We start from the raw sequence: 18,287 nt of genomic DNA, 5'->3' as shown, positions 1-18,287 counted from the left end.
TCGTATAAGCCTTTTTGTACTTTTACTCCTCCTTAACAAATAAAGTATTGTTTCATCTCCACCAAAAAAAAAAAAAAAATTTGTGCAGCTATCACAACAATACAATTTTCCATCACCCCCCAAAGATCTGTTATGTCCATTTGCAGTCAGTCCGCATTCCTACCATCAGCCCCAAGCAACCACTCGTCTTTCTATCACTATAGGTTTGCCTTCTCTGGACATTCCATATGCATGGATTCATACAGTATTTGATCCTTTGCATCTGGCTTGTTTGATTTAGCATGATGTGTTTGAGATTCGTCTCTGTTGAAGCATATATCAGTAGTTCATTCCTTTTTATTGCCAACAATTTTCTATTGTGTGGATGTACTACATTTTGTTTATCTATTTACCAGGTGACGGACATCTGCATTGTTTCTGCTTTGAGCTTATTATGAATTATGCTGCTATGTGCATTCATGTACAAGTTTTTGTGTAGACATATAAGAAATTCACTCTTGAGAGTAATGTCTTTGTAATGTTTTAAGGTTTATTTAATAATTATGTCTCTTTATACTAAGTCAGATGTTGAAATATCTAGTTGAAATAGGAGGGTGGTGATATACAGTGAAAAATGAGAAATATCATCCAAAAGTAAATCAAAACTTTATCATCCAAAACTTTATTTTTAGGTGCTCCAATATTGCCTCAAGGATTACAGCTGGAACAAGAATTACAGTTGTGGAATGAGGTAAAGAATTATCCTTACGCAAACTAGTGGAAACTTTACCCTTTTTAAAATTATCATGGTGAAGTGAAATAATGTAATTGAGCTTTGGGACAACTGTGATTTTACTGACATTCTGAATTCAGAATTATTCTCTTTATCAAGTGAAAGAAGGAAAGATGAAGAAGAAACCAAAAATACAGTAAGTGGTAAATTAAGGTGGCAGAAATATGTCCTAATAATAGAGTAATTATAATAAATATGAATGTGCTAAACTACACCCCTTAAAAGAGATTCTCAGGCTGGATTTTAAAAACAGATTTAGCAATATGATCTCTGTAAGAGTCACACTGAAAGCAGAAAACAAAAAATGGCTAAGAATGGAAAATGACATACCAAGCAAATATAAACTGCAAGAAAATTGGAGTAGCAGTCTTAATATCTGATAAAATAGAATTCGAATGCACAAACCATTTTAACAGACAAAGCAGGATCTTATACGCTGGTAAAAGAACAACAGAGCAAAAAGGTACAGCCATCACTAATATATATTAACAGAACAATCTCAAAATTTATTTAACAGCTGATAGAAATTCAGGGGAAAATAGATAAATGAACATTTGTAGTTGGATATTTTAATATTCCTCTCTCAAAACTGATAGTTAAAGCAAATAGCACACAAGTAGATATGTCAAAGACCCAACAGTACAATTAATAAATTTGAATTTGAACTATTAGAAATATTTTTAAAAACCTGTACTAAACAGTATGAACATTCTTTTTGAGAATAATTGGGGCATTTTAAAAAAACAGACCATGTCTTAGAAGACAAAGAAAGTTTTCATCACTTAGGATCCATTTTAAATGTTTTGCAATCATAATGCAATAAAGTTAGAAACTATTAACAAAAGTATAACTTAAATATCCCATCTGTTAGGAAAATAAGTGGAATTTCGATAAATAGCCCTAGACTGAAAAAGAATGACATAAAAATATTATGAGTCAAAATTTGTATGCTACAACTAAAACAGTAGCTAGAAAGAAATTTTAACTTCATATATATTTATCAGGAAAAAAGAAAATTTAAAAACAAATATGCGTAGCATTCAACTGAAAAATGTGGGAGAAAAGAACAACAGAGAAAATTCAAAGAAACAGGAATGAAGTAAATAATAAAAATACGGGCAGAAATAAATATTAAAAAGAGAGAGGAGAGAAAAACTCAACAATATTAACAAAATCATATGTTTGTTCTTTCGAAATGTTAATAAGCACTGGCAGTACTGATTTAAAAAGGCAGAGGAGAAGATAAAAAAAGACATACACTGAAAAAGGGTAGATCACCAAGAAAAAGAGAGATTTAAAAAATGTTTTATATGATATTTGCTTTTCTTCTTCTGACTTTCTTCACTCTGTATGACACTTTATAGGTCCATCCGTGTCTCTACAAATGACCCAATTTCATTCCTTTTTATGGCTGAGTAGTATTCCATTGTATACATGTACCACATCTTCTTTATCCGTCCATACCAAGGGGGAAAGTGGTGGTGTGGGAGGAATTGGGAGACTGAGATTGACACATATACATTATTGATACTATGTATAAAATAAACATCTGATGGGAACATACTGTAATAGCACAGGGAACTCTACCTAATGCACTGTGGTGACCTAAATGGGAGGGAAGTCCAAAAGAGAGGGGATATCTGTATGTGTATGGCTGATTCATTTTGTTGTGCAGTGGAGGCTAACACAAGCAACCATATGGTTTACATACCATATGGTTGTAAAGCAACCATACTCCAATAAAAATTAATAAAAAATAAAAACAAAAAAATTTTTTAAATGTTTTAAATAAGTATTATGGACAATTGACTGGCAAAGTTTGCACAACTCAGTAAATAACACTAAAAACTAGTGAATTGTGTCATGTTGGTCTGGAGTCATCATACTGGTCTAGACAAAAGTTATCAACTAAGGGATGGACGGTGGTGGGTCATGACTTGTAATTTAAAAAGTCCGTGGCTGCAAAGGCCCTATGGAAAGACCCCTTGTTATTTGTAGCTCTGAACCAGAGAGTTCCTATATTCTGTGGTTCAGTTTGAAGGTCTGTATTCAAAACATGAACTTTAGGTCCAGTAACAAGGACCTAAATAAATGCAACCCAATCAAAATTCCACTTAACTTCTTTCTGGAAAGTTTATAAATTTAACCTAAAATTGATGTGGAAAAATAAAGGTCTACAAATGGCTAAGGGAATTTTAAATATAGAGAGCTAAGAGCCAGAACTTGCCCTACCAGATTTCAAGATATACTAAGAAACTGTACTCATAAAAAAGGTATGGTGAGGGCGTAAGAATAGATGAATGAACCAGTGGAACTGAGACTAGAGCTTGGAGAGTTTAGCAGACACGGTCAGTGCCCTGTCATATCCCTTTGTCATTCACCATTCTAGCACACTCCAAACTTACTGTTTCTAATTGCGAGCACCTGTGACTCTGCCTGTTTGGCCTATGCTCAGGACAGACCAGAAGTGCCTGGGACCAAATGCCCCCACCACAGGAATAGCCATCAGTTGGTGACCCAAGAGAGTTGGTGGATGAATACCTTAGCTGCCTCTCCCCTCAGATGGGATAACTCTGAGATGTATTCTGCATTGTGTCTCAGAGTACCCCAGGCAGATTGATCCCTGTTACAATGGTGGTAACCTGCTTGATAACATACCCTTGATTGGATTCCTTCCCTTCCCTGTTTTACTTCTCCACTCTTCTACCAGTGCTTTTTGGGTTATCTTCCAAATGATCTACTCATATCCACATCCTTATCTCAAGGTCTGTTTCTGGGGGAACCCAACCTAAGACAACCTGAGACAAATGCATGTGCACATAAACTTAACTTATAGTAAAAGTAACACTAAAATTCAGAGGCAAAAGGACAGATTGTTCGACAAATGAGGGTTGAGAAACTGGCTCACTGTATAGAGAAACATAAAATTAACACCCCATACAAAGGTGGGCTCCAGGTGGATTAAAGGTCTAAACATACAGGGTAAAATTATAGAGTTAATAGGAAATATCTTTTCTATTAGAAAAACATCTTTGTGAGCTAGGAACAGGGAAAGGCTTCTTTCCACAAATTTTAATAAGTTTTTCCATAAAAAATTTCCATAAGTTTTTCCATAAAAAACTTCCACCATAAATTATAAGGCCCAAAACTTCATGACTTGAATTACATTAAAAGTAAAGATTTCTGGGCTTCCCTGCTGGCGCAGTGGTTGAGAGTCCGCCTGCCGATGCAGGGGACGCGGGTTCGTGCCCCGGTCTGGGAGGATCCCACATGCTGCGGAGCGACTGGGCCCGTGAGCCATGGCCGCTGGGCCTGTGCATCCGGAGCCTGTGCTCCGCAACGGGAGAGGCCGCAGCGGTGAGAGGCCCGTGTACAGCAAAAAAAAAAAAAAAAAAAAAGTAAAGATTTCTTTCAACAAAGGACTCCATTGAAAAAATGTAGGAGCCTTTGAAAGAAGATATTGACAGAGCCTAAAACTGATAAGGAATTAGTTTCTAGAATATCTAAGAAATTCTAGCTAATTGGATAAAGACAGGAATCCAAAGTAAAAATAGTCAAATTATAGAACAATTTACAAAGAGGAAACCTAAAGACCAACAAGCATCTAAAGAGATGCTCAAATCCATTAGTAACAATGACATGAAAATTAAGACAAAAATATTGTCACTTTCTATCCGTTAGACTGGCAAAAAATTGAAATCTAGAGAATGGCAAACGTTAGCAAGGATGTAGGGTGTAGGAATCCCCATGCATTTCTGATGAGAGTGTCAACTGGTGTAGCCATCTGGAAAGCCGCCTAGATATCCCCATGGTCTAGCATGCCCTCTCCTGAGTATGTAGCCCAAACATATTCTCCTACAGAACCATATGTGGAGGACAGATACAAGGAGGTAATGGGAGGAGTGGAGGGAACCGGCCTCGCATCACTGGGGAGTAGGTAGGCAACATGTAGTGCGTGCACATTATAAATATTCTATGGCAGTTAGGAGTAACACACTAGAGGTATCCAGGAGCAGGGAGAGGTCTTAAAGTATAGTGTTAAGTTAAGAAAAGTAAGGGCTTCCCTGGTGGCGCAGTGGTTGAGAGTCTGCCTGCTGATGCAGGGGACACGGGTTCGTGCCCAGGTCCGGGAAGATCCCACATGCCGCGGAGCGGCTGGGCCCGTGAGCCATGGCCGCTGAGCCAGCGCGTCCGGAGCCTGTGCTCCGCAACAGGAGAGGCCACAACAGTGAGAGGCCCGCGTACCGCAAAAAAAGAAAAAAAGTAAGAAAATACCATATGTGCACAGCAAACAGCAGTACAGATTTTATAAGAACATAAACAGAGGATACACATCAAATACATTAGAAGAGCTGCTTATGGGAGGATGGTATAGGAGTATGAAATGGAAATATAAAAGGATAAAGAAAGTGAGTCCAGTGATGATAGAAAGCTATGAACTGAGAATACCCTTTATACCTAAGCCATCCCCTAACAAAATACATAAGGGCAAAGATAAGACAGATGATAAGGGCCAAGTACTAAAGAGTCTTAAATAGCACAGAAATTTGTAAGACTATTTTAAGGGCCTCTGCCTTGGTATATCATAATACATGCTAGAAAAATATAAGCAAGATGAAGAATAATTTAAAAACAGATATTAATGTAGAGTACAGAAACATTTAGTTTGGCTTGAAATTATATTTCTGAGGAAAATCTTTGAAAAAAACTTTTAGATGATAATGCTGGGGAAAACACTCAAATGGAGCTGTAAAAGCACTGTACGCTCTTTTATAGAAAAAGATACTTAAAGAAGATGCTAAGAACATATAGTTAAGCTTTCTGCTGGAGGTTTTAAATATTACATGGCTATTCAGATGCTAGAAACACATACTTTTCAAACCGTATACAGAGACCTAACCATTTTCAAATGGGTTCGTCGATGGACTCCACAGAGTTCTCAAAAGCATTAGTGGCACTTAAAACCATTAGGGCCATAAGCTGAGTGAAGTGAACAAATTATCCCCCTTCAGTTTAGTGTGAGAATGGCAATTAAATTAAATTCAACAAACAATTCTGAAACTAGAAGGGGGCCCCTGAGTTGTTATGCCATAAATAGGACTCAACCTAAATTATCCCAGACAGACAAGAATCAGTACCATTTTTTCCAGTCCCGTTTTAAAAGGCCGCCAAAGAAATAAATGCCATAGATAACTCTAGACACCTAGCTTAGTGCTTAACTTCTCAGCACAGTTTTTTAATGATTAGTATAAATCTCATACTACAGTTTAAGATCTTTCAAGGTTTCTTCTAAGGATAAAAGCTGAGGACAGAGCACGGGAGCCTACCTGGCTCTTTGGTGGGGCTCATTGTGGACTCTGGGAAGGCTCACGCCAAGGAGTACTTCCCAAAACTTCTGCTGCCAGTGTCCTTGTCCCCACGGTGAGCCACAGCCGCCCCCCAGCCTCTGCAGGAGACCCTCCAACACTAGCAGATGGAAGCTTTAGACAAAACCGATCAAACCTCACCTCTCTACTAGTGCACCCCATCTCAGCATCTCTCGTTGCAAAACTCATCTCTTCGCTGAAAGATAGAATCACACACAGTGCCTGTACCCCTCTAGAACTTCCAAATAATGAGGAAAGAATTGTCAGCATGCAGATTTAGACAGTCACAAAATTTGAAACAATTACTAATGTTGTTGGATATTTAAAAGGCTCGGGGCTATCCTGGTGGCGCAGTGGTTGAGAGTCCGCCTGCCGATGCAGGGGACGCGGGTTCGTGCCCCAGTCCGGGAAGATCCCACGTGCCGCGGAGCGGCTGGGCCCGTGAGCCATGGCCGCTGAGCCTGCGCATCTGGAGGCCTGTGCTCCGCAACGGGAGAGGCCACAACAGTGAGAGGGCCGCGTACCGCAAAAACAAAAACAAACAAACAAAAAAAGGCTCGACATCTCCAGACCGTTATATCATAGTTGGCAGCCATCATCATACCGCATACAGTTATAATGGACAAGAATGGGCCAGCAGCACTGCCATCATCACAGCTTTTATTCGGGCCTTGATGTTAAGAGTCAAGAAAGGGTGGAGACCAGACCGCACTATTGTTTTCTGTTCATGGGGTGGAACAGCTTTTGGAAATATTGGCTCATATGAATGGGGAGAGGATTTCAAGAAGGTTCTGCAGAAAAATGTTGTGGCTTATGTTAGTCTCCACAGTCCTGTGAGCAGTAACTCAAGTCTCTACCCTGTAGCTTCACCATCTCTTCAGCAACTGGTAGCTGAGAAAAATAATTTCAACTGTTCCAGAAGAGATGAGTGCCCAGAAACAAATATCAGTTCTGTACAGATGCAAGATGAGGCCGATTACTTCATCAACCATCTTGGAGTTCCCACCATGAGGTTTACTTATGAGGACATCAAAGCATTAGAGGGTCCAAGTTTTCTCTCTGAAGGCTTTTTCCCTAAATGTGCAACAAAAATTGAAGAAATGGATCCTTTTTTCAACCTTCACGAGACCATTACCAAGATCTGGTGTACCCCCAGCAGAGCTTTGTAATAACATTCAGCAGAAAGTGCTTCACAAATGTGTGTGCAGAGCAGTGGAAACAAGGTCTTTGGCAAGGCCTCCTAAACATCTCATCAAAACTCCACAGAGGGACTTCCCTGGTGGCTCAGTGGTTAAGAATCCACCTGCCGATATAGGGGCCACGGGTTCAATCCCTGGTCCGGAAAGATCCCACATGCCGCGGAGCAACTAAACCCGTGCGCCGTAACTATGGAGCCTGCGTTCTAGAGCCCACAAGCCACAACTACCCATATGCATAGAGCCCATGCTCCACAAGAGAAGCCACCGCAATGAGAAGCCCACACACCGCAAGGAAGAGTAGACCCCATTCGCCGCAACTAGAGAAAGCCAGCACACAGCAACAAAGACCCAACACAGCCAAAAATAAATAAATAAAATTAATTTAAAAAAATAACTCCACAGAAAGAAGCCCTCAAGATAAATTAGGAGTTTGGGATTAACATATACACACTTCTGTATATAAAATAGATAATCAACAAGAACCTATTATACAGCACAGGGAACTCTACTCAGTCTTCTGTAATCACCTATATGGTAAAAGAACCTGAAAAAGAATGGATATATGTATATATATAACTGAACCACTTTGCTGTACACCTGAAACTAACATAATGTTGTAAATCCACTATATCCCAATATAAAATAAAATTAAATGAGTTGGCAAAAAAAAACCCCAAAAAGCCAAGGACAGCTAGTTGGCAAGCATAGTTCAGTAAACCTTCACTGTAAAATAGAACTATTTTCTCATGCTGGCTTCTTGGTAGAGAACGGGAAGATGGCCCATGTTGTGTAAGACTTTTTACTTACACTCTTTGTCATTTAGCACACATGCTATTATCATGTTAATTTAGATGATGTGATTAGATTTATATGTAGATATGATTGGATTTAAAGAACCACATAGCAGGGTGCTCCTTAATTTTGAGGCCATTCTTTAGTCACTACTCAGGTTTCTCAGGCCGAATAATACCATAAGTTTTTCCCTTCAATGTTTGAAGCATCTTTATGCTCTGATGATCCCTACTGACTGTTAATGAGGATGTATATCCCTGTGCCTGGGGGTGAATCTTGGGGAAATCCCAACTCCAGGACTTCCTTAGATAGTGTAAAAGGCTCCTGCCTCCCAAATCCAGAGTCCTGAACAGTCGTGGAACTTTAATTAATGTTGCATAGGTAACTTGACTTCGTAAAAGCTGCTTTCCATTTTTCGCTGTCTTCTCTCTGTTTCCAAGATGTAACTGGCATTTTTGTTTTCTACAGATAGATGATGCTTGTTCGTCTTTCCTGTCCATGGATCCTCTGCCTCAGGTAATTCCAAATGGAGGTGTTTCACAGTGATGTAAGCATTTGTGTCATGCTGAAATACTCCATCTCTCCCTTTGGACCCATCATTACTTTATGGACTTACTAAAGTGTCAACGTATTAGAAATTATTACAGCATCTGCAGGTAATAATGAGTGCTCTGAGTTTATGGTGTAAAGTGCTAGGGCTTTTATCTCTAAAAAAAATAGATTTGCAGATAATATACCCATATTTTTGAAATTAAAATGCTAATTTCAAAATCAAATTCTGTGTTAGATTAAAAATAATGAATCCATTGCTCTCTTGGGGGACTAATATCCTGGCCCTCAATAGAGTTTGCAACCCATGGAGAGATGAACTTACAGAGTCAGACTTAGGAGATCAAAATGTCATTGTAACTGAAAAGTCAACTTGTGAATGTGGCCTTAGATCTGCTGCTAAGTGTGTCTGCCAAAACCACCCCCAGAATTAAACTGAGGTTAGACTGTGACTCAAGCCTCCTGCCAGAATCAGGTTTTCTGCCACGGGGCAGCAGTCAGGCAAGAACAACTGGCCAGGGAGCTGGCTCTCTAAGAGGAAAGAGCTCAACAGAGCGTGCCCGATTTCCTCCTCTGAATCATCTGTCAGGTAACTCACTCCTTTTCCCACGGGAAAGAGTTAAGAGGACTGGGGAGAGAAGAGTGGTGGTCTAGCTTCTGTACCTGGAAATGATACAGACCAGTGTGCTTGGCCTTCCCTAATCAATAGAAATTGACTAGAGGCCAGACAAGAAATTCAGGCAAAGCTTTACTGGGGCCCCTGCTGCAGCAGGGGGAGCTAGAATGAGTAACAGGTGCCCTTGCTCACTCTCCGAGGGGGGCGAGCTAGGTCCTTATATGAGGTGAGGGTAGGGGTGTGTCCAGCGGTCAGGCTGGAGGACTGGCGTAAGTGTTTGGCCCACTCCTCTGGTGGTGTTGAGTGCAGGGGGCACGCTCTGTACCCTGCTTTTGCTCCCCACACCCTGTTTTTGGCCCCCAGCTCTTCAGAAGTGGCAGTAAGGTTTTTTGGTCTGTTTGTATCTTTTTGTTCATAATTTGCCCCAACTGTGCATACACTCAGTTATTTTTAGTCCCACATGGTTTCTTTCTATTTTGTTGGTCAAGGAGAGGTCTGTCCAGGTTCCCGCCTTGCAGCACTGCAGCAAAGGGTCCCAGGTCCCAGCAGTCTCAGAAACACGAGCAGTGGGAAACAAGTGTGTCCTTCTTACACGTCTCTACTGGACACTGCTCCCTCTGTCTGCAGCTCTGTCTCTGAGTGCAGGTGTAGCAGTGTTAGGCTTGGTGTCTTAACTTTCTTAATCAGCATCACTAAGCCTCCTGAACAGAGAGGGCTCAGCAGAGGCTCTTGGCTCAACCCTCTCAACACAGTCAGCTGTGTGGCTGGGGCGAACCCCTACATGGTCTGGCCAGGGCGCGATGCCTGTCCTTCACGTAGTCCTTCCAGAATGTCATCCTGGCCAGTGTGGAGAAGCAGCCCTTCTCCTGCCTCGACCGGTTCCTCAGCCTGCAGAGGATCACTTGCAGCAAGTTAGAGGCATTAAGTGATAAAGCAAGACCAGAATCATAATAGACAACATTTATGAATGATATTTCAAATTGCTTGAGGAGCATTGACGGATATATAACATGTGGTGGATATTAATCAGCACACAAGCTTTTGCATTACATTGGAAATTCAGGAACACCCTCAGAATCACTTTTATGTCTTCAAAATTAAAAGGATGAATTTTAAAGCACTCATCTAAACACCATCAAGGTAAACTAAGCTTTTATTGGATTTGGAGGCTGTACCGTTTGAGGAGAGCTTTGTAAATTTACTATGAAACCTTTTACACTAACTGATACCATTTTTTAAAAATCGTTAATTTCCTGTTAACTATTATTATATTATGTATGTGATTATCTGAATATTTCTTCAAAACATTTTTACCAAATAGAAAATAAAGGCTCTTTAAAAGTTCCACAAATAAAAAATAAAATATTAAAAATCTCATATGAGAAAAATCCTTAAAGAATAGTTGTAGCTCAGTGAATAATGGCTTCATGTAAAAAGCTGCTGGAGAAAATGCAATTTGTTTTGAAACTTTTTCTGTCAAACTTCAGTCTTGTTGCCAAGCCTCAGCTGGCTTAGAAGCTATTTTCTAAGGAGACACTCATATCACTAAATTTATTCTTCTTTGAGTTAAGAGACACGTGGTATCACTAGATTTTTAAAAAAATTATTTTGTATTTTTTCAGCATTTCTAGATGGGCCATAAGAGGAAGTTTCAGGGATTTATTTCTAGATTTTTCTGGGGGTGAGCTGCATACCCAGTCCTGAAGGGAAAAAGTGAGAAAAGATGTATCAGTGTTCACGCTCTACTTTTTCTCTCATCCAACTCCCAACCGTAGGCTTAACAGTCAATACCAGTGCAACACAGGGATACCTGTAGATCAGACGACCTAGCCGTGTGTAGTATTGGGCAAGTGACAGTCTCTTAGAATCTCACTTGCTTTATATGTGAGAATAACAGTTCCCATCCTGTATATGTCAAGCTGTGTTTTAAAGACAAAGTGTGGATTATGTATATGAAAATGTTTGATAATTTATTGAAATACTACTTAAATATGAGCCATTTAATACTATTAATAAATATCCCAACAATTTGCATTGGGCAGGCAAACAAATAGAAGAGAACAAAGCAGGCCTTTGACATGCTAGGTGGGATGCTCAGAGACGCTGTTTCATGACTCCAACTGTATCCCTAAACTATAGCCAATCCTGTTAAATATGTGCTGTTTTTCAAAGGGTGAGGATCTTGCTGGCCCTGAGCAATCCTTTATGACACGTCTTCTGAATTAGCAGTAACTGCAGTTGTTAAATCAAGCTTTACAGGTCACACATTTTTCAGCGCTACTATTGTTAACTAATTGCTCTGTATGTGGCACTGTGCTAAGAGCTTTACCTACGCGTAATCCTTCCAAGAATTCTGCGTTGATGTTGTCACCCCCGATTTACGGCTGCAGGAACTGAAGTTTAGAGAGGTTAGGTAACCCGCCCAAGGTCACACAGCTAATAAAGAGGAGAAATGGAATTTGCACTGCTCTGGAGTTGCAGGCCGCTCAACTCCACAGCCCTACCCCACTCCTACACGGTTTCAGCTCCTCATTATTTCCCATATGTATTTATTAAGTAATCAATTACTCCTGGTGTGACCATGCTGAATTCTGTGCAAGGTGGGTTTCGCCCCTGCTTGTCCAGTTGGGCTCCACCTCACCACACCCAGCTGGCTGCAAACCACAAGAGCCCTGCCCTGCTTCTGTGCTCAGGTGCTTTGAAAAACCTGACCCTGGGGTATGCAGTCAGCAGCCTGGAAGGGTGGGAACTCAGGTGCACCATACACGGCTTCTTCTCCTCCAAACTCCCATTGTTTGCGAGCAATTGAAGGATTTTCAAATTAGCCAGTAATGAGTACTATTCAGCAAGGCTCACCACTTTGGCATGTAGATTCAGACTTTGCTGCAAGGTGGGAAGAATAATCCTTTTTTTGGCACTGCCTTAGTTACTCTCAGTCACAGAATTTCATAGAATTTTAGCAAATACTGAGAATTTTTTTTTTTTTTTGAGGGGGGGCGTGTGTGGGCCTCTCACTCTTGTGGCCTCTCCCGTTGCGGAGCACAGGCTCCGGACGCGCAGGCTCAGCGGCCATGGCTCACGGGCCCAGCCGCTCCGCGGCATGTGGGATCTTCCCAGACCAGGGCACGAACCCGTGTCCCCTGCATCGGCAGGCGGACTCTCAACCACTGCGCCACCAAGGAAGCCCCCAATACTGAGAATTTTGTATCTGGACCCACAGTGGAAGCCTTAATCAGTGCATATAGACAATATGTAACTTTTTTTTTTTCCTCTTTGGAAGGAAGGTTTTACTTTTAGGAGCCAAGTTTTTGTCATGAGAGAAATCGAGGGATTCCAACAGAGTGTCAGTGGGCCACAAGGATTCTATTTGGTGTAGTTGTGTTTCAGGAAGGGGGACCCCTTCCAGGGCCCGAGAGTGGGCTCTTGTCTAACACTCGTAAATGAATTGTCCGAGGAAACACATGTGCTGACAAAGCAAGAGACTTTATTGGGAAGGGGAGCCCGGGCGGAGAGCAGCTGGGTAAAGGAACCAGGAGAACTGTTCTGCCACATGGCTTGCAGTCTCGGGTTTTATGGTAATGGGGCTAGTTTCCGGGTTATCTCTGGCCAATCACTCCGACTCAGGGTCCTTCCTGGTGGCGCGCGCATCACTCAGCCGAGATGGATTCCAGCGAGAAGGATACTGGGAGGTTGGTAGGACATATGTGTAACAGGGAAAAGCCAAATCTGACTACATGTTGGATCTGTTTGTTTTACTTTAACCTTTGCTTCCCATTGCTTTTGTTCAATAAAAGGATGTTGTCTCTACATAATGGCCTGCCTCGGGGAACCCTGCCCCTCTGCCTGAATGTTAAACCAAAGTGCCTTTGTTCAGGGAAACATCCAGACCCTGTCCACCTGTGGATGGCTGCAAGAAAGAAGAAATTAACACATCCCCTCCGTCAGGCTGGCCATTCCAGGGGTTATTGCAAAACGTATGGCCTTTTTACTTCCTAATCTCCTCCCCGTCTCTGTGCTATAAAAGAAACTGGCATCCAAACCACGATAAGATGCTTATTTTGAGACATTAGTCTGCCAGCTTTCCAAATAAAGTCGTATTCCTTGCCTCAACACCTCGTCTCCGATTTATTGGCCTGTTGTGCGGCAAGCGGAGCGAGCTTGGACTCAGTAACATATGGACTGGAGTCTCTTCTCTCCTTTTGACCTTTCCTGAATTCTTCCGGTTGGTACTAGCTTGTTAGTTCCACATTCTTACCAGGACCTCCTGTTGTAAGATAACTCATGCAAGTGGTTACTGTGGTGCCTGGCCAGGGCGGGCAGTTTCGGTCAGTGGTTCTCCTAACGGTTGGAATGTCCTTGTGATCCTAACATTTTATGGTTATCTCTTCTATGCAAATGATGATAACGCAGAAGCATGGCCTATATATCTTCCCATTTCCATTAGGCATCCAATGCATTGGAGGAGCTTTGCTTCATAATTATGGGGACTCTACCAAAGCCCCAGGTAAGGTTCAAATAGTGTTTAATTTGTAGGCAAAAAAAATTGCTCAGTGGTATCTTGGATTTCCTCCTGGAAGAAAATATACCCAATTTAGGAAGCATGCCAAGAGGAACTAGAAGAGCATAAATTGACTTTGGATAAGAAGCAAATACTTCAGCTTCTTTGATGCCTGAGAATTTAGGGTTATATTAATGGAGTTTGCAGTCATCTAATTGGAAAATGGTATGTCCCCTTCAAGTATAAGATGTGTTCTAGTTCTGATGAGGGAAATTTGAGGTCATTTTGGCTCTTTCTCTCTTCTTGAATCATACTACAATTGGAGAACAGATGCATTTTTCTAAGCCCAGAGGTTAGGACAGTGTACTTTGTCAGAGAGGACATTAAGAATGCAAAAAAAGCAAACTATATTGTCAATGTCGGTTTGAAAATTATATTCTTACTGTGATGTCTCGGTTTTTATTAAAATTATTATTTGATTCTTGTGTGAGAACTTTTTGTCCCAAAGTGAGGCAATGGGAACTTGAAAAGTGGCATGAGGTACCATACCTCAGTTATGTTCTGTATCTTATAGGTAAAGTAATTTTAAAATTACCTTATTAAGGATAAGAGCCTTAGATTTAGAATGTATTTTTCATTAGCAGTTTAACCTATGATCACAAGTTTGGTCTGACTTCCATGACTTTCACATACGGTAATTCAAAGAAAACTTGATATTTTTAAAGCATAAATGTTTTCTTAAACTAAATAAGTGTTTACAACTGTATTTTTCCCCAATGTTTTTAATAGTGACATTTTCCAAAACACTTAATTGAGTTTTTTCCTAATTAAGAGAAAATAAATGGCAATGGTGTTTATCCATGAGTTTCTATTTATTTTAAAAGCAAATGAGAAAAAAAAGAACAACAAAAAAGGAATGATATGTCTTGTCCTTAAAGACAGCTTTTTGTAGGGAGAGAGGACTATAAAAAAGTTTATGGAAGAAAGCAAAAATAACTGATAATCTTGTTCTTTCATGATAACAACTACAAATATTTTGATGTGATTCCTTCTAGTCTTTTTCCCTGAATTTTCTATCATGTGATCATATCACTATTTCCTATTCCACCACTACTGAACATTTAGGATGTTTCTAGTTATTCACTCTTATGAATAATGCTGTAGTGAAGACCTTTGTTCATACTTTTATTTATAAACATACTTTTATTTATAAAGCTTTGGATTAATTGCCCATTTATTTTTAGGGTAATATATGCTTAACCAATTGCAGTCTTATGTTTTATGTATAACATATGTGTCATATATTTTAAAAATTATATAATATAATCTTATAATAAATTATAAATTTTAAACTATACATTTATATTATACATATTACGATTTTCTAATATAATATAATGACATTTCTATATCTCTCTTTTCAATAGGAAACAGATGAAAAAGATAATACCAAAAGGGTAAGGTTATTTCCATAAATATATACATTAGAAAATAATCAAGGAAACCACTAATTATCTATAGTAAAGCTCACTATTTTTTTAACAGTTCTTATTTCATTATTCGAAGACACAAAAGTTGGCCAATTCAAATGCTGTGGTAAGTTGTAGAATTACTTCTTATTAGTAATCACTAGTATTTTTTTAAACCTGTTTTTGCAGTTTATCTTAATAGAGTAGATCAAAATTCATGTTTTTTTCTTTAAAAGTTTACATGTGGGTGAACAAATGGAATTCAATATTTATTATACATTTATTTTATATCTCAATAACTACAAGTATATTAAATTCATTCAATTATTCATTCAACAGTTATTTACTGGGTATCTACTATGTGCCAAGCACAAGTCTAGGTACTAGAAATATAGCAGTAAATGTCATGCAACTTACATTTTAGAGGAAAGAAAAGCAAATGATTAAATAAAACATATTGTTTTAGATGGTGATTAGTGCAAGGGAAAAACAGACTTATGCAAAGTCATTTTAAGAATTATTTTAAAAGATGATTGTCAAAAATGTATTTAAATATAACTAGAAATACCACTTGTATTCCTAAGAGCTCCTTATTTGTAACTAGGCACTTAATTTGAGAATTTACTCTCTAAGATTAGCCAGATACCAATAACTTGAATTCATTTTACTTCTAAATTGTGTAGTTTTAGTGGTAGTTTTTCTTTTTGTATGCATGGATTTTTAAAATGCTAACCAATCTACTTTGGTGTTTCAATCTAGAATACTTAATAATTACTTGACTATAATATTCTTTCTAAGCTTGTGACTCACTACCATGGACCAATTTATGAAACGAGGAGCATAGTATATTTTAAACATGTGTTTACCTGTGGGAAAGTAACTGTAACCATAAACTCAGTTTTAAATGTTTATCCTGTTGAATATTCTTACATGTGAGGAGTTGAAAGTTAGGTTATACTGGCTTCAAATGAAATAGGAGTTGAATTGATTAACAAATAACCACTATATGGGGCTTATAGTAGTCCATTTGATGAATGAATTTAATATTTGTGAGAAGGTTCAATTGAAGTCATGCCTTTCAAATGAAACTGTTATCAGGTAGCCGCATGTCTCAAATGTGCTTTCATTTTCTTCTGCTCGGCATCTTTACATCTTGAGAAAATGCATCTTAGTCACATTTTTCACTAGCAATGACACATTGCCATTTTTTTGTGTCTCCTGTTGTCCTGTTCTACATGTTCAATTTAAATGAAATATATATTTTATAAAGAAGGTTACTAGATGTGTGTACAGTATAATCTTCCAGATAAAAATGTTCATGATGGAAAACTGATTCTCACAGAGTTGGTTTCATGTGTCCCAAATCATTCTGAGTAAGTCTGGAAACAGACAGACAGCTTTTTTGCTTCTCAAAGATGCAGGTGGGTGTTCTTGTTGGCTGCTGCAGATGGCACTCAGGCCCTCAGGAAAGAGCATCGTCAATAGAATGACCAAGGTCCCAGCATAAAACTGGAACTTTTTTTCCATCTCTTGGTTATTCTCCACAGCTCTTTGAAATGCTCACAAAGGACTGTCTTACGTCACATCTTTCTTGTTCTTTTTTGTCTGGAGCAAGGATGGTGGGTAAAAACAAAAACAAATAGGAAGCCGTCTTTATGCCCAATGCTGAGAAACCTCTGTGCTCATCACGTGTGTGTGTTCATGTCTCTCAGTCATCTGTCCTGCATCCGCTGCTGCAGCTCGTTCCACAACTGCATGAGAGAAGAATGAAGAGGTTCAAAGTGGACGTATGTAACAAAAACTGCATGCTTGCTTCGCCACTCTGTGTGTGGCAGCCCTTTCTGTTCATTCTCTGTGGTGGTGGTTTATAAGATCTTCTTCTGGGTAAGCCTCATGTAACACCCAGGTAGCCTACAGAAGAGCATCTGTTCGCAGAAGTGTTTTCACACTCAGGAAGAAGAGAACTGTCCTCCTCCCCATTATATGTCCCTTCTAAGCCAGGTTGTGGGCAGTGAGGAAAACCGGGATTAGACTTCCTTCCAAGGGCCGTGCCCCTCCCAGTGAGGAAACCTATTCATTTTTGGTTTAAGAAAGGACATGGCAGTGTGCCTAGTCATTAGATAGGAATAGGAGAAAAGATCAAGGACCATTTACTGCCCCTCTGTGTACAGGTCGGCAGATGGCTGGAATGACAAGCTTTCTATCCAGGTATTAAAGCATTAACAAGAGTAAGGCTCATGAAGTATTATAAATATATCAGACATTAAACGTAGGTATTTAGTTTTTTCCACAGTTAACAAAAATATGGCCCAAACTCAGTGTCTGTGTTTAAGATGAACATAACTAAGAGGAACATAAATGAGTTAACACATTTTAAACTAGAAACTGTGGCATTTTTATTGTCCTTTGAAAAGAATCCTAACTCTTTCAATGATGAAAGTTTCTAGGCATTATTTTTAAGTAATGCCTTACATTGTTGGAATGCCTTATAGTTTTTAGTCTTATAGGATCTCATTTTATTCTTTTGACAACTCTGTTGGCACTTAACAAGTATTGTTATCCCCAGTTTATAAAAAGGAACACAACTCAGAATAGTTAAAGGAGTTTCCCAAGATCATAGTAGTAAGTGGGATTAGAGATTATAACAATCTCTTGACTTCCAGTCTAGGCAAATATTTTTTTTTCACTATGCTGTTTCCTTTGTAGTCTAATCTTGAATATTTCTATTATTTTACTGTTAAACTTTTTCTTAATTTAAATACCATATTAATTTTATTCTACTACCAAAAGTTTGCAAATACTTTTAAAAACACATACAGTTTAGGCAAATAAATTCATCAAAATTTATTTTTATGATCACTATTTCCTCCCTAAATCCTTCACATCGTTGAACTAAGCTTCCATCATGGAAGACAATACTGCTGCCAACGTTAATGAGAAATGTAAGAGGAACTGTAGTAGCCCCTTAAAATTTTAGAATTTCCAATATGAAAAAAATCAAATCAGTTTTCATCAAACTTTCTAGA

At 39.2% G+C, this 18,287-nt stretch overlaps 1 protein-coding gene across 1 annotated transcript in view; it reads left to right on the top strand.

The window, feature by feature from the left end:
- NMU (neuromedin U) overlaps positions 1–18,287 on the top strand; it is a 237,847-nt gene that overhangs the window by 209,638 nt on the left and 9,922 nt on the right. Inside the window, exons 12-17 of the mRNA XM_079920258.1 lie at positions 672–730; positions 8,598–8,645; positions 13,739–13,798; positions 15,220–15,249; positions 15,338–15,388; positions 16,974–17,048. Coding sequence (XP_079776384.1) covers positions 672–730; positions 8,598–8,645; positions 13,739–13,798; positions 15,220–15,249; positions 15,338–15,388; positions 16,974–17,048 — 323 coding nt within the window. The remainder of the gene's footprint in view (positions 1–671; positions 731–8,597; positions 8,646–13,738; positions 13,799–15,219; positions 15,250–15,337; positions 15,389–16,973; positions 17,049–18,287) is intronic.

The sequence above is a fragment of the Stenella coeruleoalba genome (assembly GCF_951394435.1).
Source record: "Stenella coeruleoalba genome assembly, chromosome: 4".
Taxonomy (NCBI): Eukaryota; Metazoa; Chordata; class Mammalia; order Artiodactyla; family Delphinidae; genus Stenella; species Stenella coeruleoalba.
This window is presented reverse-complemented; position numbering and strand designations above follow the sequence as displayed.